Source organism: Maylandia zebra, linkage group LG6 (assembly GCF_041146795.1).
Source record: "Maylandia zebra isolate NMK-2024a linkage group LG6, Mzebra_GT3a, whole genome shotgun sequence".
In the NCBI taxonomy this organism is placed as follows: Eukaryota; Metazoa; Chordata; class Actinopteri; order Cichliformes; family Cichlidae; genus Maylandia; species Maylandia zebra.
This window is the reverse complement of record NC_135172.1, coordinates 19,216,974-19,240,148: the sequence shown is the minus strand read 5'-3', so window position 1 is coordinate 19,240,148 and position 23,175 is coordinate 19,216,974. Positions and strand designations below refer to the sequence as shown.

Sequence of the window (23,175 nt, the reverse complement as noted above, 5' to 3'; positions counted from 1 at the left end):
AAAATGCAACATTTATGGGTCAAGTGAATGATGTTTACAAAAAACAACTGAGTCAGTAATTAAGGGCTAATGTTTTTATTATCTACTTACAGATGTAAGTACAAGTCCTTGTGGACCGATTTTCCTTATACAGCAGGCTTTTTACTTAAACTTCTAACAAGGGTTTTTTCATGCAGGGAGTTGCTAAACTGTGATCCCAATGTTTTGAGACTAGTACTACATGAAAAATGTCAATAGAGAAAGGGCATTAAAAATACTAGGAATGTAATATTAGCAGCAGTGTTCTTTGAAATATACTCTCATACGTATTCTGCAGACAGTGCTGAGAATATTGTAAACAGCAGGCTGTGAACTGCTGGGCAAACATGATGACACAATTTCTACATGCAATTTACCGCAAGCATCTTTTTCTGCAGTATGATCTGTAACAACAAAAATGGCCATCAGACAACAAGTACACCGACTCTGATACATCTGACAGACCAATACTGTCTTTGTTATCAGTCAGCCGATACAACGGTGGGCTGAAATGTATTACAAATAAGCTAAAATGTGAGCGATTATCACTCCATCTGCTGAGGTGTGCTTTCTATATGGGCCAAAATGGAGATGGTGCTTTTGTGAAGCTTCACGGCGAGGCGGACCCACTCTCCTGCTCGTACCTCCAGGGGCTGCTGCAGAACGACAGCGGCCTGCTTCCAGTGAGCAGCCTGGCCGAGGGTGCTCACGCTGATCTCTTCGTCCAGGTAGATGTGATACCAGAAGGGAATTGCAGTTATTCTGCCTGTAGATGTAGCCTGGACCTGTTCATTCAGAACCAAAGAAGCAAAGTCAGAAAGTTAAGTGAGGTTAAAAGTTTGTGGGGGGAGACAAATACAGGTCTGACTCATTTCTACTTCTTTTTTCATGCTTGTGAATTTTAATCAGCAGATTTAATGTGTAAATTAATTTTCAGCACTTCGGCCCTGTTCTATCACAGGTGACATTTCTTTTTCAATTTATTTACTTTAAAAAAAAATTTTAATACATGATGCGATCACTGAAAGTATTGATGCACAACTAACCTTGACTTCTCTGTTAATGTAGTTTGCGTTGGCATCCATGAGGTTGAGAACAAAGAGCTCTACAGATTCACTGAGGTGTCTGCACTCCAGTGTGGAAAAGTCCAGAAACACATGGACCGGTACCTAAAAAACATAATAAAGGAAAGGGAACAATTATGTTGCATTTCATTCACCCACAACTGAAAAAAAGCCTTCTTAACATTAATAAATACTGATCGTGTCAACAAATGCCATAACTACTATAAATACTTATAGGTACTCTAAATACTTACCCATAAATACTATTACCCAGTATGGCCCAGAACAGGCATTTATGCTTTGAAAATGTCACATAAACGCCACTTTACCAGGTACTTCCTGCAAGTACCAGGTTGGACCCGTTTTCCTTTACTGGCATGCATTGTGGTCTTCTGCTGCTGTAGCCCATTAACATGTTATGTATTCAGAACAAGTAATTTTTTGAAGTACAGTCACCTTCCCATCGGCTGACCTCCAGCATCAATGAGGCATTTTCACCCAGAGAACTGCTGCTCACTGGATATTTTCTCTTATTAGGACCATTTTCTAGAAACCCTAGTGATGGTTATGTGGGAAAATCCCACCAGATCAGCAGTTTCTGTCTGTCACCAACAACCATGCCACATTCATTTAAATCACCCGTCTTCCCCATTCTGATGCTCAGTTTGAACTTCAGCAGGTCGTCTCCACCGTGTCGACATGCCTAAATGCAACAAGGAGCTGCCATGTGATTCGCTGATTAAATATTTGCTTTCATAAGCACTTAAAACTAAAAATAAAGTGGCTGGTAAGTATATAAGCTCTAATCTTGTGTGAATCTCACTCATGCACTGGCTCTGAAATTGGCACTCAGTCACCAAACTTTTAAGAAAAAATTGAGAACCTCTGACATAAACACGTGTAAGTAAGCTTCAGGCAGAAGATTAAAAAAGGAGCTCTTGTTGAATCTTTCTTATTATTTCTTAAAAGAAGAAAAAAACTGTTTACTTCTGCTAAAGGTACAGATTATTTTAAAATTTAATAGCAGGCTAAGATTAAAAAGAATAAAGGAACAGCTAAATTGACTCACTGTTGTTGGTCTCAAAAATTAGTTTTTAACCACACAATGTTATTTTCAGCAGGGACCTCACTCCCTCACGGGTTAGCTCAAAAACACATCTTCCACCTCATCCAGACGGGCCGCAGCAGACCTAAAAACCTGCCAGAAAGTGGCAGCACAGAAACTGCCATAGTTTCCTTGACTACAGAACAAAAGAAGCTTTTCTCCTCCCTGTCGCAGTTGTGTAGACCTCAGAGCCCACTGTTTGATGTGCCTGATGTAATGTGCACTGATGTATGCAGGTAGGAATGTCTTAGGGCCAAGCTATGTGTTGTGTCTTGTGTGACAGTTGTGTTAGGAAGTGCCCTCCGCCGAGGGCTTCAAAGACAACATCTGTTAAAACAAACGACCGTCCCGAGAGAGGCCTGCAAAATTAGAGCGCAAACATCATGCTAGGGAAAGAAAAAATATTTCCAGACCAAATAAAGAAGAAGAAATTCAAAGGAAATTCACAGCTTGTTTCACACAGAGACACACTTCAAAAGAAGAGCACAGAAAACAAAGTCCTGGACCTTGGTATTCCAAATGAAGTACTTGTGTGTTTTCTACCAATCCGCCTGATTATCTCTGGCACGTCACATTCGATTGGAGATATTTTTTCTTATACTTTAATAACAAGTGTCAGTCCTATTTAAAATAACCCTTTTGTACGATCTTTGTAAATGATGCGGGCTTACAAACATGGCATACTGTATGCGAAAACTGTCAATATTGACTGTTATTGCATCATGAACATGAGACAGAATATCAGATACAAGCAGCCAGAGAAGTACAAAAGCAAAGTAAAAACTGTTTTATGAAAACTGAAAAAGTCTTGGCTTTACAATCTGATTTGATTGTGATTCCCTGTAATTTCTTTGACCTAATTTAAAACCACTATAGATCGTAAGAAGACGCTTTGTAGCTGAAATTATTAAACTGTTATAAGTAAAACAACTCATGTCATCCTCCTGTTTAGAAATTAAGTCTTGAAAAATATTTGTGCCATCCACACTGAGAAGAATATAAGTCGCTTAATTTAAAATGCTAATATAGACAAGGAATCTGGTCTGCTTAAGCATGAATGAAGAAATAATACAAAAACAAAAGTTTTGGAGCATGTTTGAGTACTGATGGAAATGGTGGGGGGTTTTTCCAAGAAGGAACAAATATGGTTATGGAATAACGGACCAATTCTTCATGGCATAAATACTGGCTTGAGAACTAGTGACTTTGGAAGTCATCTGAGTACAGTGAACTCATTGTGATATTCAAGAAACCAGTTTGGGATGATTTGATCTTTGTGACATGGAGTGAAGAGGGTGGACATGGTCAGCAACAATACTCCTGTGAGCCTGTGCAAACTGTAGCTTCAGTGTCGTTATTAGCTGACATGTCTCCTCACTGACGCTCTTCTGCATACCTTGGAAGGTATAAAAGTTTTAAAAAATTATATACAAGTAATCGCTGTAAGCTAAAAGCTCAAGCTTCAGACTGTCCTAATTTTTTCTTCTATTACTGGGTCTGGCTGGTGTCAGCAAGAGGGGATTTCCTTATATGGTCATTCTCAGGCAAAACCAGAAGTATCAGGCTAAGCGTAGCATGCACACCTGCTCCATCCGACTCAGAGAGTTTAGCCATACGTTGCAGGTTGCAAATGTTTTGGTGGCTAATTAAAAACAAAAAACAAAAAAGCAAGTCAAATCTACTTTTCAAACAACAGTCGATACTAATTGCCAGTGGGTTTGTCCTTTCACAGGTAATAATTTTTATCAAACTGTGGTATTTTTTTCCCCTGTGGATGTTCACAATGTCCATATTCCAGATTGGATTCAATGTACAGATGGATCTGAGACGCTGCCATTTTTTTTTTTAAACAACCTCCACACCAGCAAGTGGAAAAGATGGTGCACACAAGCCAGCTGGAGGCAAATCAAAGAAAGTGGTTTTAGGGAAGGTGGTTTTAAAAAGACAAAAGCTGAAACTGAGTCTGTGCAAAGGTGAATGAACTGAAGGCTGGCATCAACACCCAGTGTAAGATAAATAAGGATTTTTTTTTAACCTAAAAACCACTCTAAACTACATGGAAATAAGTATAATTTTCACCCACAGTACATGGAAATTATGGTAAATTGTCTGGTACTTACATAGCGCCATTCTACTCAACACTCAAAGCACCTTCTATTACTACCAAGTCTCATTCACCCTAGACACAGTCATAGTGCTTTTATGTCCCCCAAGCCCTTTTTCTAACATTCACACAAAACTCCAGGTTCAGAAGCTTGCCCAAGGATACTTCAGCACATGGACTACAGGAGCCAGGGATTGATCCACTGACCTTCTGACTCTGACCTGAGCCACAGCTGTCCCGAACGATGGAGCTACAAACTTTAACCGGGGCACTTTTGTTTGATTCTGATCAAACAGTTGTTTGAACTTTGCACTACTACATGGTGCTCTGTACACAGCTTAGAAATCCATGTTAAAGGTGACAAATTTATAGAAACTAACATTAGGAGGGATCGTAATCAAAGGCATATTTTTAGAACCTAACGATATTTATGCAAAAAAACACGTATTTACCAATTTAAGACACACACACACACACACACACACACACACACACACACACACACACACACACACACACACACACACACACACACACACACACACACACAGAGTCATTTACATGCAAAATAAAATACCATAATAAAGTGTTCTGGTAGATTTTGCAGTCATACTTACAGTGAACTGGTTGATAAAAGGAGCAATATTGAATCCAAGTGTGGGCTCCTGACCCTGGACAGCGCTTTCCAGTAGCAAAGTCTCAGACTCCACCAGCATACCATACACCACAATCTTTCCCGGGAAAATACGTCCTCCTTCCTCCAGCAGACATCTGGGATAATTGATAGAAATTGAGCTGACACGTCTAAAAGCAAAGCACTAAAAACTGAATCAAAACATGCAAAAGCAAAATACTTTATCAGTTGCACACTCCTACCTGGCCAGTGACGCTTTCTCCATCAGCTTCTGCCGTATGAGGCCGCAGGTTTCTACACAGTCCAGGATGATGGCACTCCACAGCTTCTCCCTGGAAGGCCTTTGCAGCATCCCCTGCTCATCCTCCGTGTTGTTTAGCCAGAACTCCAAATGCTGTTCCGAGACACTATTGGAGCGAGCCAGTCTCTTAAGCACTTCCTGTTGCTTCTTCTTTTCCACCGAGCTGAAGGCTTTCACGTGACCCTGGCTGGCAGCGATTAGGGAGAGCAGAGAGAAGCCTTCCGACACGTCAAGCACATAAAACGGGCTCGCGCAGCGTGTGGCCACAGCGGGGCCGGGCTGAAAAGCCGACCCTCGCTCTTGGTTTTGGCACTTAACCTTCAGCTGGGAGATGAGTTTGGCTAACGCAGTGCAAAAACTCTGATGGTAATCCTGATTGTTCAGGAGCGCAATTTCCGAACATTCCAGCATGCAGAAGTCTCTCGCTTGACTCTGATCAGTCTGAAGACATGCTAATGCACTGCACAGTTCTGCCTCTGGGTTTGGGTTTGAAACAGGATACTGAGAATCCATTAGTTTGTCTAAACTGATTTTATGGCCGTCTCTCAGCACAGCAACACTGCAGAGCCTCAGGTAGGCATCTCGGCAGGAGACTTCAACAATCAGCTCATCTCGTGGCTTCAGGACAAAACCTGAGAAAAAAAAATTCAATGAAGGAAAATGATCAAGAGACTCAAGAAATAAAATTATACTGAAAATTCAGTGTAACCATTAGGCCTTACTAAAGATGCATTACTCTTAAATAACACGTAATTATGCATTTTTTTGCCTGTTTTTGATCATTTTTATTGGTTCGTGTTTGTGTATGGCTTCTCAAACGACCATGAACACCCCTGTGTACCAAAGTATTCTAAAGTAAATATAAGGTCATCTGTCTGTCATTCATTTACAATAATGAGGGACACTGATAAAGTCCTACACAAAATCAAGATCACTCCAAGTTCATGCTGTTGAAGCTGCTTCTACAAGCTACTGAATCATTTTTATTTATTTACATTTTATTAAATAAATAACACCACGTTTTGTTTTTGTAACACTCTGATTGGAACTAAAAAAGGATCTATTTTCTGACTGCATACTATTCAGTACTTGCATCCTTCCAGATAAGGAAACGTCTGCTTTTACATGCTTCGTCTATTCCTTCTCAATCTTTTGTGTTAGCAACAAACGTCACTTGTGTCAAAACCATTATTTTAAAATAAGTACACATAAACATGATTTATAGACACAGTAAAAAATATAGTTAAAAACATCTTAAAAATATACTGAACACTATTTAGATGTCTGCTGAAATGTGAGAAATGGGCACGCAGGATGGAAAACAAAAAGAGCACAGAGGAGACGAAAGGAACCCAGCAGAGAAATTATAATTCAAGGGACCAGGCAGCGAGAGGATTCCTACAGGAATAACATCTGCTCGTGTCTTCGCGTCAACACGCGGCTCGTCACAGGCGTTTGAGGAAAATGCATATTTATTGCCTATAAGAATTTCATGAACACTAAAGAGTGTCACAGGCGATCAGGGCGCACGTGTCACGGCAGCGGGGAAACGGATGTTGGCGATCACCGGGAAAGGTGGCAGCACCCTTGAGGCTGTCTTCGCCAATTAGCGCTGCAGTGAAATGCTGTAGAGGCCTGTCTCAAAGATGATGTACTGCGATGCCAACCGGAACATGTCACCTAATGTCGGTGGCTATTAAGTTCACGCTGGCCTGGGATGGTAGCAAAGTAAAGAGTATGCAGTGCCCTTAGGTACATTTGCCAAAGTTAATTTAAAGCTCAGAAAGCAATTAAAACTTTTTAAAAGTCTTGACAGTTTTAATGTTTCATAGTATCCATTTTATGCTACTTTAATAGCCTTACTGTGAGCCTTAAAAATACAGAGACGTGTGCTATTTTTATTTGAGCTGATACCATATTTCTTAAATGAGTCTTACAATTTCACTAAAGGTGATTTTTACAGTGTCACTAAATTACATGTTGTAGTGGAAAATTCCCAGAAAATAACAACACAGAAATTATTATTAGCAGCTAAAATGCTTCTTAAAGTAATCCACACATTATTAAACAGAGAAGACTTTAACACACACTGCCCTCATCTGACGTAACACAGAAATGCAAGATAAACGAGAAGCAAACACAAGCAGATCAGATGTTTCATTTAAACATGCTCAATTCATGAGAATGAAGAAGTGGACTGGTTATGTGCTTAAAATTTACCTTAAGACAAGGCTAACAAAAGCAATGTATGTAAACTACAATAAGTGACGAAGTCTCCACCTATCTTACCCTTGGCACTGTGGAAGGGGTAGATGGCTTGTTCCCAGCAAGTGTCCTCCTGGGGTCCAGTAGACAGACTGTTCTCCTCATCCAGGTGGAGCTGGAACCACACTGCCAAAGCATCCAGCTCTCCCTGCTGAATGACGGGCAGCCGGATCTCTTGAACCTCCCTGGAGCTCAGACCTTCCAGCTCCTACAGGTTACAAAACAAGTCACACTTAAAGCGGAAGCAACACATCTCTGAAGGAGCTAAAGTCAAAACTCAATTCAAGCTTATACTCGGAAGGGCTGATCAATTTGACAGATGTTGCTGCTTTTAAAGTAATTCAAAGACAATCTGCTTGTTAGACTGAACAATTAGCAGATGTTGTCCGGCACTTTCAGAAATTTCAAGTCTCCAAGACCATTACCACTGTTTTGCTATTAAATCTCTCCTCTCATGCTGCTGGCACGCACTGAGAGTTGCAGTGAGGCGGTTACAGATTATGACATAAAGCGGGTTGTCTGCTAATCGGATGGTCAGTGGTTCAATAACTGGTTCCTCTAATCTCTAATCATGTGTGTATGTGTATGTTAGACAAAGGCATTTAAGAATTAAAAAAGCACTGATATGAATGCATGAATGAGGCTTGTAGTAATGAGCACTTTCTCCTCAAATTGAGTAGAAAAGCACTACATTAGTACCAGTCCATTTTCATCTATCGCAAAGAGCAGTGTAGTATGCAATACAGCAAACATCATCTGAGATGGTTCAATTCCAACTTAAAATAACAATATTTACTTCAGTGCAAGCATGCCAGTGGATATGTTAAAATAGTTCAAAATTTGAATGCTAACACTAGAAAAATACATTTCCAAGTTGCACTCATATCTATGAAAAGGTGGATTTGAATGGGAATTAGCAGAGTTCCCTCTAGTGGATAAACTCTGCAACATCAACACTCAAACACAGCTGAAGGGTGTTCCTCTCATCGCTTCTTTTTTTTTTAAATGTAATTTATCAGCCAATATAAATGCCAATAACAATCTATCAGCCAATCTATCACCCTATCGATATATCGGTCCGGTTCTACACATAATAATCGTAATCTCATACGCAAGAGGTTCTTAAAGGAACACCTTCCAAATGTTAAAGAACAAAGTGCAGCTGGAAAAGTTTCACTTTCTATAGTTTTCAAGACACCAGCTGCACGTTTCAGCATAAATCTAAGTATCACTTATCTGCTAAAGTGGCAGCGTTGCATCGAGGCGACAGCCCGCTTACTACACGTGTATGAATAAATATCCTTTGCCTGTAACGAGGTCAGATAATTCTTTTCTCATTATTAAATTATTCTGGTCATTGCTATGGCAGACAAAGGACACGCAAAAGTAAAGTCAAAACAAACTAATATCATACTGGCTATTTCTGAATATGCGTCAGCCCTCATCACCTGCACATTGTTGAAATCTATGTTGAGGGCTGTGAATGGCTCTGTGAGAGGTTTATATCCTCCTGGCAGTCTGCTGAGTCTTTCTGTAGTGTACGGCTCCATGGAGTCATCTGGTTCGGAGCTGCAGCTCACTGGGCTGTGGAGCTCTCCAGCTGCAGCCATGGAGAGACCGCCCACCTTTGTCACACACAGCCTGCATAAAAAGAAAAAAAAGACACACAGTCAGCTGATTGATGCAGACAGCTAGTGAACACAAGTGTTCCTTTTAAGGTCGCTCCCGGGTCTACCTGTGATGCCGGCGGATCTCGCTGCACTCGACAGCCATACCAAAGACAGTGGCTCCTGCGGGGATGACCCGTCCTGTGGCAGACTGCTCCCCAAATTCATTCTCACCCCTCTGTGGGGAAAAGGCATATTTGTGGCTAATGCTACTGAGCATTTAATCCTATTAATATTGTTAACACTTCACATGAAAGTCGACTGGATGCATTTGGCTTTAACAGCAGGGTAAAACTACTTGTAAGTTACTGGATGTGCTGAACTGTCACATCTCCCACTATGAACTCCGATTTTGCATGTGTTATTCTGACACTTAACAGGCTGCTCCTTGGCTATACATTAACAGATGCTTGTGCTGACACTGTGTTACCACCCAGGCAAGCATGTAGCTTTTTCTGTGCTTTTGTCATAGGCGGATCCTGTTCTGTAGTTCCTCTTACTCTGCCAACCAATCGGCAAGCTCGACCTGCTTTTGTTGCCTTATTTAAGCACTTCAGGTCAATACCAGGTGACTAGAATTGCATTTTTTGCAGCCCACCACTGCACCTTTTGGTCTACGCCACTGACAAACTTCTTATAAGCTTAACTGACTCAGGCTGAGCATGCCATAAGCATGCAATAAGTGCAGTTTATCTGCATTTCTGAGGTATTTCTTTTACTGGTTGTGGGCTGGGTCAGGCTGAGCTCTCTCATTCACACAGATACACACACAAACACATAAACACCACAGCGAGACGTTTCAAATGGTCACTTCTTAGACATAGTTATATTCTGAGTGTTGCTTTCATTTTCCTTTTATTACTGAATAAGTCACTGTTACTTTGTTAGCCCGCTTCTGTCTTTTTATTCCTTTCGCAGATTTGACCGGTCCTCTCCTACTTGCAGTTTTATTGCACCTTTTGTTTTTTGCAAAGCAATAAATAACTTTGCTAAACCAACAACAACTGGTTTTATGCCTGTACCCTACAAACTGGTAACGCTGAGTTGTGACGCAGAGATTATGTCAGAACTTCTTTTTTGGGCTAAAACACGTGATCGCTTTCTTGATGCTTGTCCCATCAGTTCAATAGGAAGTGTTACTCACTAGAAGACTTTTGAAACCTTTTCTATCTCCGTTTTCACCTACCTACATATGTCTTCTGAATTTATGTGATTTTTTTCAAATTAATTACATCCGTTTTATCCACATGGCTCATGTGCAAAACTGTCCAAATGTTTTATTTATTTATGTGGGATTTTTGAGCTACAAACATTGCTTCTTTCGTACATTCAGTCGTTATTTTTTAAATCTGATCTCAGACCAAAGCCCCAACCATGGTTCAGTTTGTTTTGTTGTGTAAGATAAGTATTAACTTTAAGTACTGAGCGCTCAATTGTGTGTTTTTTCAAATAATCTATTAAAGTACTTCACTTGAAGATTGGAGAAACTGAACTTCACCCAAACCCAGTGTCATCCCTCTGTAAGTGCATGAATGCATTAATGATTGCAGCTAGACATCTGCAGTTTATTTACTAGTTTATGAAGGACTGCCGTGTTTACAGACTCATCTTTGTGTTTAATGATTAGGAGTTACCTTGGGCGGCAGCAGGAGGTGGTGCCAAGCGTGAATCAGACTCTCTATGATGCCCTCTCCAAACAATCCTGCATCTACTGTCTCTGTCACCACCAGTGATACTCTTTGCAGGAAGAATAAAAGCATTTATGGAAAAACCTTATTTTTTAAAAGACTTCATAAAACAAGGATCATTACACCACTACACACTGAGACTGGCTAAACTACAACACCTGGAGGGTGATTAAAAAAGTATTTTAGGTACAAAGTGCACCTGTGCGGTATGTCCTTTGGCACTTCCATCTCTAGGGACTTCATATGGAGGATCTTGATGCTGCCGTCCATTCCATTAGCACTCACCACCTCACAGGCCAGCTCATACATGGTCTTTGACAGCTCACAGGCGTACACCTCAGCGGCCCCTGCCTTCTTAGCACACATACTTCACAGAGAGAAACAGGAAATCAGGACAAGAATTCACCTTTGAAGCCACAATAAGAAGCATAAATCCACCACTAACTCTGGAGTTTGTATCAAAGAGTCCAAATTTAACTTTCAAATCACACTGGATAACTTAAGCAAATGAACAGGTTTCAAATTCCAATGGAAAATGTCTCACCCAAGGATTCCAGTGCCAGTACCTATGTCAAGTACAGTGTTGCAGCCCTTCTGAACAGCCTTCTGAATGGCTTGCTGGTACTTCTGGTTTCTCCCGTGGTCATTGAGCATGAAGAAATGCCAGCGCTCCACCAGCCAGTTGGCCACACGGTAGAAGTTCTCTCTGGCCTCTGGGTAGTCTGGTCTCATCTTTAGAGCTTTGTGAAAATAACCTGCAGCTTCATCTCTAAATCCCATTCTGGATGGTAAAGGGGGGAAAAAGCATAAAAATATAATTTATTGAGAGAATGTAAAATGCTACAGAACTAAGAAACTCAAGTGCTTAAAACACAAATCCTATAGTATAATATACTACAAGCAAAGTAATATAATAGAATTTTTTTTAATCCATTTTCTTCCACTTATTCGAGTCCAGGCTGTGAGGTCAGCAGTCTAAGCACAGATATCCAGATCTCACTCTCCTCCACTACCTTCTCCAGCTTTTCAGGGTGGGACGCTAAGGCATTCCCAAGCCAGCCCAGAGATGTAATCTCTCCCATGTGTCCCGGGTCTGCACTGAGGCCACTTCCTGGTAGGGCACACCCAACACACCTCACCTAAGAGGCACCCAGGAGGCATCCTGAACCATTGAGCTGGTTAATTTAGATGTTTAGTAGCAGCAGCTCTACTCTAGCCTGCTCCCAAATGACAGAGCTCATCACCTTAGCTCTAAGAGAGCTAGACCGCTACCCTGAGGAATGACTAAACTCATTTCTGCCATCAGTATCTGCGATCTTGTTCTTTTACACACACACACACACACACATATATATATATATTAGGGATGCAACGATACTCGTATCGATATTGAACCGTTCGATACAGTGCTTTCGGTTCGGTATGCATATGTATGAACAATACAAAATTTGTAATTTATTTTATCAACTTTCCTTCTGACAATGCTGTCTGTGTTGAGCGTTCAGTGAATCTGCGTTTGACTATTATTTTGGTTTTCATGTGACGTATGACCCTGAAGGTAAGCGCGTCATGGACTAAGGTAAAACAGTATGTTGGATGTGCCACGCAATGCTCAATTACATGGGTGGGAACTAGTGTGTTAGCGCAGTTAGCTCGTTAACGTGTTGGCCGTCTAGCCCCACGCACGGGGCGATCAGGGGTAGCTCGTTAACGGAGATTTGCCGTGTTGTGGCGTTAACGTCATTTCAACGAGATTAACGCTGACAGCACTAGTGGGAACACAACGAATATGACTGCACATTTATGCCGACATCATCCTAGTGCAAAGACAAGTGGAAGCAGACAAAAACAACAAGCATGCATGCTACAAACTTTACCCGAGTCATTTAGACAGCCGTTAGCACATGATTCTCCTTATGGGGACCTGATATGTTTAATATTGTGGCGAGCTCAGACAAGGAGGAGACGGAGGTGTCGTTTGGTCTTGCTTCCCGTGAGCTAGCCGTTTATTGACATCTGCAGAAGAACACTGCCGCTAGCTAACTGCTCAGCGCCGCAACCGCACAACAACAACAACACACAGGGCGCCCTCTGACCGCGGAAGGACACACCGTCGCAGCGAGAGGGCGTCACCCGTCACTATGGCAACATAAACAAAACATAACTGTACAAACAGAACCCCGAACAGCCCTGACCCGCTACATAGCCCCCACCTAAGGGGTCAGTCGTCCCCGACGACCCCATTACCCCACACAAAGTCCTGCAAATGTCCAGGTGCCTTCTTTTGGCGCACCGGCCGGTCACGACCGGCGGGGGAAAAGTCACTCGGGTCAGAACATGGGATGCCACCATCATCCCACTTCTGACACCAATGTGGCGAGCTCAGACAAGGAGGAGACGGAGGTGTCGTTTGGTCTTGCTTCCCGTGAGCTAGCCAGGGAGCACAGCCGTTTATTGACATCTGCAGAAGAACACTGCCGCTAGCTAACTGCTCAGCGCGGCAACCGCACAGCAACAACAACAACAACAACAACAACAACACACAGGGCGCCCTCTGACCGCGGAAGGACACACCGTCGCAGCGAGAGGGCGTCACCCGTCACTATGGCAACATAAACAAAACATAACTGTACAAACAGAACCCCGAACAGCCCTGACCCGCTACATAGCCCCCACCTAAGGGGTCAGTCGTCCCCGACGACCCCATTACCCCACACAAAGTCCTGCAAATGTCCAGGTGCCTTCTTTTGGCGCACCGGCCGGTCACGACCGGCGGGGGAAAAGTCACTCGGGTCAGAACATGGGATGCCACCATGATCCCACTTCTGACACCAATGTGGCGAGCACAGACAAGGAGGAGACGGAGGTGTCCTTTGGTCTTGCTTCCCGTGAGCTAGCCAGGGAGCACAGCCGTTTATTGACATCTGCAGAAGAACACTGCCGCTAGCTAACTGCTCAGCGCGGCAACCGCACAGCAACAACAACAACAACACACAGGGCGCCCTCTGACCCCGGAAGGACACACCGTCGCAGCGAGAGGGCGTCACCCGTCACTATGGCAACATAAACAAAACATAACTATAAACAGAACCCGAACAGCCCTGACCCGCTACAATATGCTGCTGAGAATATAGCCCAGAAGAAGTGTATAGTATTGCTTTTATTTTGGAAAGAGCCATTTCTCTGTAATAAACTCTCTTTTCCAAAGATGAGTGATTCCTCAATCAGATTAATTTTTTTAATTACTTTTGTTTCAGCAACATTAAATTTAAAAACTGTACTTTTGAGTTAAAATATATATTTATAAGTTTAATAAATGACAAATTAAAAAGGCATGAACATTTTTTTTGTATCGAAAAAATATCGAACCGTGACACCAAAGTATCGAACCGAACCAAACCGTGAATTTTGTGTATCGTTGCACCCCTTATATATATATATATATATATATATATATATATATATATATATATATATATATATATATATATATATATATATATATATATATATATACACATATACAGATACAGTCAGTGTATGTATGTATGTATATATATATATATATATATATATATATATATATATATATATATATATATATATATATATATATATATATATATACATACATACATACACTGACTGTATCTGTATATGTATATATATATATATATATATATATATATATATATATATACACATATATATATATATATATATATATATATACATACACTGACTGTATCTGTGAGTTTGCAGAGTAGAGTACCTGAACAGGTGTTCGCCCATGCTGTTTAGGATCACCTCGTCATCAGGGAAAAGTTCCAGAGCTTGTTCATAGCAATCAAAAAGATACTGAATGCGGCCCAGAGAGTCCAGTTCTTCTGCCCATTTGAAGAGAGTGAACCTGAAAGACTCCTAAAGAGAGAGAGATTTCAATGAATATCTTTGGATTTATTTATTTATTGAGAAGATCATTGCTGTTAGGCCCAGTAATCATTTCTTCCTCTTTTTTATAGCCTTTAAAGGGAAAAGTTAAACCATTCTCTAGCTCTTCGGTTGTAATATGATCCTCTTCACTGATAAAAGCAGCTGAACGTTTCCCCTCCTGTAGTAGCTATGGTTTCTTACTTGCCCACAGGCTGTATCCCTTTGTATTTTAAGCATGCTCCCTTCCAGCTCACTTTTCAGAGAAACCTAACTTAGAACCTCCTGTGCTCAGGAACTATGCATCTATATCCAAACTCACTTATTTGTCAAACATTTTGTACGCATTAAAGAAGCACAGTATAAAAACAAGCTCCAGTTTGGGTTTCACCAAAAGATCTCAACTCAGACTGCAATTCTAAAGCTTCAATTCGTCTTTGAATGACATTGGTTCTGTGACACTGTAGATCATTATATCCATAGAGGTCATGTGACTAGGTCAGTACTTCTGGCACACCATTAGATTAGAGCTTATCCCTTAAACAAAAGTTTCACCATCTCTGTAACAGTCCTCGAGGTCTAATTTCCACTGCAGTCTTCTGGGGCTTGTGTAGGGTTTGGTTCTAGCACCCCTATTACTCTCTAAGTGCTCGCAGCTAAAGCATAAATACCATATATCCACAGATCATATTCAGATTTTTTTTCTCTGAAATACATCTGCCTTTTGTTATCTGAAACCAGATTTTGCTAAATTTCAGTGCTCAGTGCTCGTCAAGGATCAGTCCCAGTCTTTATCTATTGTCTGGGATAATTCTAATTAGTCTTTGTCACTGACACCCATATTTTGTTTTGCTTGACTTCAAGTAGATGACCTGTGATGTGCTTTAACATTACATGAAACTGATGACTTACTAGACCACGCAGATGGTTTCACATCACACTTCTATTTATGTCTCTTCGCAGGCTCTCTGCTCAGCATCAAATTTCTCATTCTTATGAGCAACATGTGCACCTAAATTCCTTCATCTTCACTTCACTCACTCACTGTCTGTCCCAGTGACACCATACTTTCCAAGTCTGGTTGTATGCACTGATTAGGGTATTTTAATTCATGTTTTTTACACTTTTTTCTTTTGTTTTTCTTTCATATTGCTTTTAATAACTGAGTTTTTTGTGATCCTCATTTCAGAAAAGCAGTGTATCAGGAAATCCTGCTCGCTTGCTGTAAAATTTGACCTCTGCGTGTATAATTGTGACTGGTTATCTGTGGACAGCGTTTGGCACCGAGTGCTGATGGACTGGTTTTCAGCATAGTGTAAACAGTAATTACCCTTGCAAAGTCCTTAAACACAGGTGCGAGGTTGAGCACCAGGAGGTAGTGTGCAAACGCAGTTCCATAATCTTGGTTGAACAAGCACTGCTGGGCACTTTCCAGAGAACTGGAGACCAGCTCGTTCCTGGCAGGATCGGCTCGGCGGCGCCTTCGAGTCCTCCTGCCGTGCTTCTGCCGTGTGCTGGTGTTAGGCATCCCTCAAATTAAGAGCAATAAATGGAAATTCTTTAAGAAAGATAATCATGATGCCATATGTACAATCTGAAGCCACTTTCAAGCCACCCCGCCCAAAGCACTACACCCAGAAAAGAAAAAAAACAAAACAAAGGAGCTTTTCTATGTCGTGAAATAGAAGATAAATGCAGAAGATAAATACTGCATAAAAAAAAACACAAATTAAAATGCTATATATTTAATCAGCCATATGAAAAAGAAAGCTTTAACAGAACTCTACGCAATCCTGTAAAAAAAACTTGTGCATCTTTACAATTTTCGTAGGAATTAAGAGCATAAGTAGCAGCCAGGTACAGCTAACTAAATACATTTGATTAACTGATCATCAGCAAGTGTGAGCACCTCTATGAAAGCAGAGGTGTTGGCAGTGTGCTGATCTGGAGCATTCAGGTGTGTGTTAATACAGTGCCAGGGAAGAAAAGCGTCAACAATGAGCTCAGAGAAGCAACTGTTGGTGCCTACCAGTCTGGGAAGGATTACAAAGCCATTTCCAAACAATTTGAAGTCAATCCTTCTACAGTGAGAGAGATTATTCGCAAGTGGAAAACATTAAAGACAGACGCCAATCTTCCCAGTAAGATTTCATCCAAAGGTCATAGAAGGGGTGGGGTGTGTGTGTGTGTCGGGGGGGCACTCAGACTCTACAGGCCTCAGTTAGCATGTTAAAGTTCATAAAAGTGCAAGTGCAATTTGGAAAAAGCTTTAACAAGTGTGGCTTTTTTTTTTTAGAAATGTTGTCAGGAGAAAGCCTCTTCTCTCTAAAAAAGAACAATGCTTAGCTTTGCAAAGACGCTTGTGAACAAACCACAAGACTGATGGAGCAATGTCCTCTGGAAAGACAAGATTAAAGTGCAGCTGTTTGGTGGAAGCCAAACACAGCATATCAATACAAACACCTCAAACCAACTGTCAAGCATGGTGGTGGAAGGGTGAAAAATTGGGTTTGATTTGCAGCCACAAGGCCCCAGTACAGTGAGTCAACCATGAACTCCATATACCACAGCATTCTACACTCAAATGTAAGGACCTTAATCCAGCTGCTAAGGCTTGGTGCAATGTGGGTCATGGAACAGGACAATGATGCCAAGCACAGCAGCAAGTCTACAACAGAAAAAGAATCAAGTCGTTGCTATTTCAATCAAAGCCCAGATTTCAAGCCGGTGTTGTGCCAAAAAGTGATTGCCTGCCAAAAACTGATTTTCGGTATTTGCCAAAAACTGATTGCTCGTATTTAAACTGCTATAAGTAACTTGTTGGGCTATAATATGTGAAACATATGTCAAATGCATCCCTCATGGATGACAAAGTCCTATTGAGCCACAAACAACATTTGTGTAACAAGGTAGAAGCTGCAATCAGTTTTTGGCAGTGACTTTTACATACGGTAACCTTTATTTATGTAGTTAAAATAAAATCTCATTAACACTAAAAATGTCTTTTGTAAGAGTAAGTTGGTTATAATGTAAGTACAATAACACAGAGTAGTAAAGATGGTTAAAAAAAACAGATAATTTTTTAATTTTATATATATATATATATATATATATATATATATATATATATATATATATATATATATATCCCCTTTGTAAACGCTGTCTATTTACCGACATACGTAAAGATGTTACACAGAAACATCGGAAATCAGTTTTTGGCACAACACCGGCTAAAACTCTGTGGCTGGACCTTTAGAGAGGTGTGCATAAACGAAAGCCTTCCAACCTCAATGAACTAGGGCAACTTTATAAAGTTCCTCGACAATGCGAGTCTGAATGATACAGAAACCATTACTCCAGGTTTTTGCTCCTGAATCCGAGGGTGCAGACCTGTGAAAACTTTCTTTAATGATTGTATATCGTACCTTTCATTTAGTGACACTTTTCAGATCTTCATTTTTTTTTCTCGAAATAGGCATGCCAGGTTATCATTATTATTGCCAACATAATATCGGCTTTATAACAGCTATTTAAAAATGCTCTTTAACTTGCATCACTAACGTTCACTTACTGTATGCTGGTTTTGTCCACAGGCTGATGTTTAGAAATAAGCTACCGGGATGTTTAAGTGGTGCTGTTAATTTGGCAAACACACAAACGTTAACATTGAATTCACATCCAACACAGTCGTTAGCATGTTTGTTTGACAGTCCGTCTCCCAGCAGCACCCTGAAGATATTCTAAAAGTTGCTAACAAAAATTATCCGCAAAAAATGGGCATAATCTCATATTCAGGCTCCGTGTTTGCTTATTCAAACGCCAAATTACATTTCTGCTATAAATCGTGCATCTACCGTTCAACAAGACAAGTGTCCGCGCGCTGAATAGCCCCGAAGGAAACATGTCGCCAACTAGACCAAGGTTCCGAAAGTGCAGCCGATACACTCGTTTAATTTGATTTGAAATTGTGAAGAGGACAAACGCACTGCAAAAAACGTAGTGAATTTTTTAATCAGTTTATTTGCAGACCGACGTACAAAAAGCGCGATTGCCTCGTACTTTATTCCCGCGGAACTCGTCACGGGCGGATTTTAAGGTAAAATCAAAGACCGTGACAAATCAAGATAATTCCCAGCCAGGAAAATCCCTATGGAAGTTCCCTCTTTGGGTCTTTCTGTAATTTGGCGATTTCGGTGAATTAACCCAACTGAAACGTTTTCTTTTACAATACGGGGAAAAAATATAGTTATTGTTTTAAACCAGAATCGGGTAGTACAAACTTTAGTCAGGGCTTTAGTCACAATTATCTATGTGGTTTGGGGTTAGACCACACTATCTTTTGTGTTGTTTTTTTTTCAAATGTATTAAACGTACACATTTCCGACCGAAATACAAAGCCTATACAGTACTGTGTAAAAACCACTCCTCATTTCTTCATATTTTGCTGGGTGCAAGAATTTATTGAAACACGTGCAGACATACACAAAAACACAGTATATGAGGCAAAAACAGAGTTTGTAAAATTCCAACCAGGTTGAAAGTCAGTGTTTGGTATGACCACATTTATTCTTCAACACAGCTTAAACTCTCTTAGGCAAGTATTCTTATAGTTAGTCTTGTAAGGAATAGTTCTCCAGGCTTGTTAAAGGACATTCAAAACTCTTCTTTGGATGTTGGCTGCCCTTTGTTCTGTTCTCTGTCAGGATGATCCCAAACCTATTCAATAATATCAAGGTACGGCTCTGGGGAGGCCAGACCATGACTGATAGTGTTCCTGTGTGTTTTTCTATTTAGATGTCTCACAGCATTAGTATGAGAAATTGAGCTGTTGCCAATTAGATGTTTTCCACATGGTATTACATAGTAAATCAAAATCTGACTCTACTTTACTGTGTTCATAATTCCATCAGTTTTTACAGGATCCCCAAAACCACTGGCAGAAATGCAGCCCCAAACCATTACAGAGTCCCCACCGTGTTTTATCCTAAAGATGCCTCTAGACCTCTCCTGACCTTTTCTACACATATTGATGACCTGTTCAAATTTGGATTCATGACCAGACCTGTTGCTGCTGATCTTCAGTCGAGTCTTTGTGTAATTTAGCATACCTTGGTTCTTCCTTAAGAAAATCTTCTGCCACTGATACCATTATAGTAAACAGTAAATGGATCAACTAAATGGCCAGATGTCAAGTCTCTGATGGATCTCCCCCCCCACACACACACACACACTCACACTCATTAAGGTCATGGCTTTCATATATTGATAATTTACAATAGCTCTTTTTTTAAAGCCTTCCACGTCTCCTTCTGTCATCCACTTGCACATTTTCTTTTAAATTTTTTATTGTAAGTACATTGGTGCAAAAACACTTTACTCCCAGTCAAGCTGTTTCCTATGGCTGCCCCGAGAACATTTTCGTTTTGTTTGTAATGGGTTGCTAGTAACAAAGATCCTATAGATACAAACTGAAAGTGGGCCTTTGTTATATTTGTGCAGACACAACACCTTTTGATCCCTTGTGTTAGATGTCTTTTATAGGCTTGAATGACTCAGGTCACTCTTGAATGGCTTAAAAAATATTTTCTGAAAATGGTCAGGTACAAGGACTGCAGTGAAAAAACTTGAAAAAACCTGCAGACCTATGGCATAAAACCAGCAAAAAATAAATAAATAAATCAATAAATAAGAGAAAATGTGTTCCCTTAGAATCAAACCATAAAGAAATTACAGTAAGGATGGCAATCCTTCAATCCTCAGCCCACACAGGACCAGAGGGGAGCTTTGATTTTCCAAAGAAAAACCTGTAAAGTTAGCACCGCCTGATTCTCCAGCGCAAAACAACCTTTCAGCCACGTTATAGTATACTACTATTCCTTTCAGTTAAATAAAACCTGCAATTACCCCCATTGTTCCCACCACAAAACGAAAACAACGGTCATTGGGCACGCGAAGAAACGACGGCGGAAGTATCCTGACTAAGCTATCTGGCGCAAAACTCTGCTGGCAGAAGTTTGCAACACGCACGCAGATGTCAGTAGCGGAGTTTCTCAATCTGTCACTTTAGCTAGGTGGAGTACATTTGATGGAGGAAGGAAAAAATTGGACACAGCACACTCTGACTTTTTGACCACTGGTGTCAACCGACTTCCGATGAATGCTTCAGGCGATATCGTATCTTTATCACTTCTTAACCGTTACACTTGCTAGTCATTCTGGTTTTATTTGACAGCCGTGGAACTACACCCATGAGCCCTTGTCAGAAGTTACCATGCTAAACAACGTTAGCTGCTGCTGCTACTTCTTCACGTAGCTATGCTTTCTCAGCCCGACTCGAAGACTCCTAAAAAACGACCCGTCATTTAACAGCAGCGACTATTTATTTGCTCGAATTGCAAACTGAACCTGGATTTGTTGTGCTTCTTTTTTTTTTCCGTGTGTGAGTTTTCCGTTGTTTGAAAACGAAGCTATCAATCTGTCACAGCAATGGGACTACACCCGCTGGAATTTAGTGAGTGCTATCTGGACAGCCCGAGCTTCAGGGACAAAATAAAGTCACACGAAGCAGAGCTGGACAAAACTAACAGGTTTATCAAAGAGCTGTACAAAGATGGGAAGAACCTCATCAATGCAACCAAGCGTAAGTTTGACGTTTTTAATATTCAAATGGTGCAAGAAAATCAGTGAGTCACAGACAAATCGAGCACTCAGCACTGATTATGTTATGAGCGAGGCTGTTGAGGTTAATTGAAGCTAGGTGTGAGGAATATAATGGACATGTAGAGGAAAAACGTTTTTAGATCTGGTCTGTCAGTTTGGCTCAATTTGTCAACACTTTGCAGTGCCGGGCTTCAGTGCAAATATCCTTAAACTTGGGGATGTGTACATGACTGAGAGTCCACTCCCTTCGCAGAGTGTAACGTTTGTGTTTTAATTCATCAAAGTTTGCTCCAGACATATCGCCCGTGTTTTAAAAATAATGCTAATTAAACAAACAGGAAAAAAAAAGATAAAAATTAGCGATGAGACGAATAAAGTTGAGAAATAAGCAAAGACACTCGGGGAAAGCACCTGAAATACAAGAGAAGTGAAAAACGAAAACCTAATAAGAAACTGCAGAGCTTGTAGCGTCTCTGTTTATGAGGCGCTCGTTAGTAGCTGAAGGGTTATTGTAAGACGAGATAATGTGGGGGAAACAAATGTAAGTTTTTGTTTTATTTTATGGGGAAAGTTTTGAGTCGGTGTGAACCAGTGCTCTGGATTTTTTTTAATAACACCTTACACTATTTGTTCAGTCACACACCTCAGCTGGGTTAAAAATGATTACATTATCTCCTTGAACTCTAATCTCATGGGCTGGGCTTGTCTGTAGGTTGCCCTGTGCTTAACGCCAGGACTTAAACACTTATAAAACAGACTGCTTTGCCTTGCTGGAAATGCCATGAATCATTTCTAGTTTCTGAAACACTGTATCTGAAAGGTTTAAAATAATACCAATCCTATTTTAGTGAACTTTTTTATGCTGATGGGGGGCTAAAATTTACCCTCAGGCTTGCTTTGTCTGTCTGTGCTGCTGGTTAGTGTCAGGTATGATTTTCATACTTGCTTCTAGAAAAGCCTAAAGTCTCCCAAAGCTCACATTTACTAGTTGTTTTTTCATGCTGACTACACAGTGCACAAGCACTGCATGAGCAGACTTTGAGGCAAAGGGTTAATATTGTAAAGTATTAGCGTGTCACAAACATAAGATTATAAGTATATGAGTTTGGTTTAGTGTTTCCTACAGCAACAAAATATTTTGACTGATTTTCAAAACTGGCTCTCTGATTTTGAGCTTGATGTTTCTATTTATATCCTAAGCTTTTTTTTATTGGAAGGACAAGGTGTGTGGTATGTGAGATACTTAAGTTTTCTTGCATGTACATGAAAACTGTACTCTTGATGCAAACAGTTTGTGGCGTTAAAGTTATCTTTGCATCTCGTCTTGAGATTCAGTCTTAGCCACACTCTAGCTTACAAAAAAGCCTTTGGCGCTTAAAATATTTTAACCTTTTATGTATTTTTAAATGCGTATCGATTGTCTTTTTATTTTAATTACGTTGCTTTAACATAAAGTTGAGGTGGTGCATTTTTTAAAATCTTTTCTTTTGGTTACAAAGGTGCATATTAACTGGTTGTTATGTGGTGTGTGCTTGTTTGTTCATTAGGTCACTTAAATGTGCTTTAATTAGAAAAAATATGTGTGACTCAAAAATATGTATCACATCAAGTTGTTCATGTTATAGATGTGTATTCTACATGGACTTAAAATCTGCAGTTCATAATTTCCCTTTCTTTTCCCCCAGAAATTTAAAAAACTTGTAGATTTACATGCAACAAAACAATTTTCATTTCTT

At 40.4% G+C, this 23,175-nt stretch overlaps 2 protein-coding genes across 5 annotated transcripts in view; one reads left to right on the top strand and one right to left on the bottom strand.

Moving 5' to 3' along the window:
* Positions 1 to 59: 59 nt before the first annotated feature.
* Positions 60 to 18,815, bottom strand: prmt9 (protein arginine methyltransferase 9). 3 transcript variants are annotated; one of them, XM_023155110.3, is made up of 14 exons: positions 18,634 to 18,815; positions 18,351 to 18,413; positions 16,107 to 16,306; positions 14,619 to 14,767; positions 11,391 to 11,627; positions 11,046 to 11,213; positions 10,793 to 10,895; positions 9,227 to 9,336; positions 8,940 to 9,132; positions 7,516 to 7,699; positions 5,168 to 5,858; positions 4,909 to 5,062; positions 1,065 to 1,187; positions 60 to 803 (listed from the first exon to the last, which is right to left on the bottom strand). In XM_023155110.3, exons 1-14 carry the CDS (start codon positions 18,680 to 18,682, stop codon positions 564 to 566), a joined length of 2,664 nt encoding a protein of 887 aa, XP_023010878.2. In that variant the 5' UTR covers positions 18,683 to 18,815; the 3' UTR covers positions 60 to 563. The 3 variants fall into 3 exon arrangements, with proteins under 3 accessions (XP_023010878.2, XP_024658533.1, XP_076740931.1); XM_024802765.2 differs by lacking the exon at positions 18,351 to 18,413 and having other exon boundaries at positions 18,634 to 18,814; XM_076884816.1 differs by lacking the exons at positions 18,351 to 18,413; positions 18,634 to 18,815 and adding an exon at positions 16,806 to 17,773.
* A 1,880-nt stretch (positions 18,816 to 20,695) lies between these two features.
* arhgap10 (Rho GTPase activating protein 10) overlaps positions 20,696 to 23,175 on the top strand; it is a 51,569-nt gene continuing 49,089 nt past the window's right edge. Inside the window, exon 1 of one of the 2 annotated variants that reach the window (XM_004549325.4) lies at positions 20,696 to 21,419. In XM_004549325.4, the coding sequence (XP_004549382.1) occupies positions 21,266 to 21,419 (154 nt within the window). In that variant the 5' untranslated portion in view covers positions 20,696 to 21,265. The remainder of the gene's footprint in view (positions 21,420 to 23,175) is intronic. The other variant, XM_004549324.4, reaches the window with a different exon arrangement.

Excerpts from the sequence above, each read along its gene's own strand:
- prmt9 (XM_023155110.3), bottom strand. The coding sequence starts at position 18,682 with ATGTTTCCTTCGGGGCTATTCAGCGCGCGGACACTTGTCTTGTTGAAC. Across the intron at positions 11,214-11,390 it reads ACTGGCACTGGAATCCTTGG|TATGTGTGCTAAGAAGGCAG; the intron begins GTGAGACATTTT and ends CTCTCTGTGAAG. Across the intron at positions 10,896-11,045 it reads CCAAAGGACATACCGCACAG|AGTATCACTGGTGGTGACAG; the intron begins GTGCACTTTGTA and ends CTTCCTGCAAAG.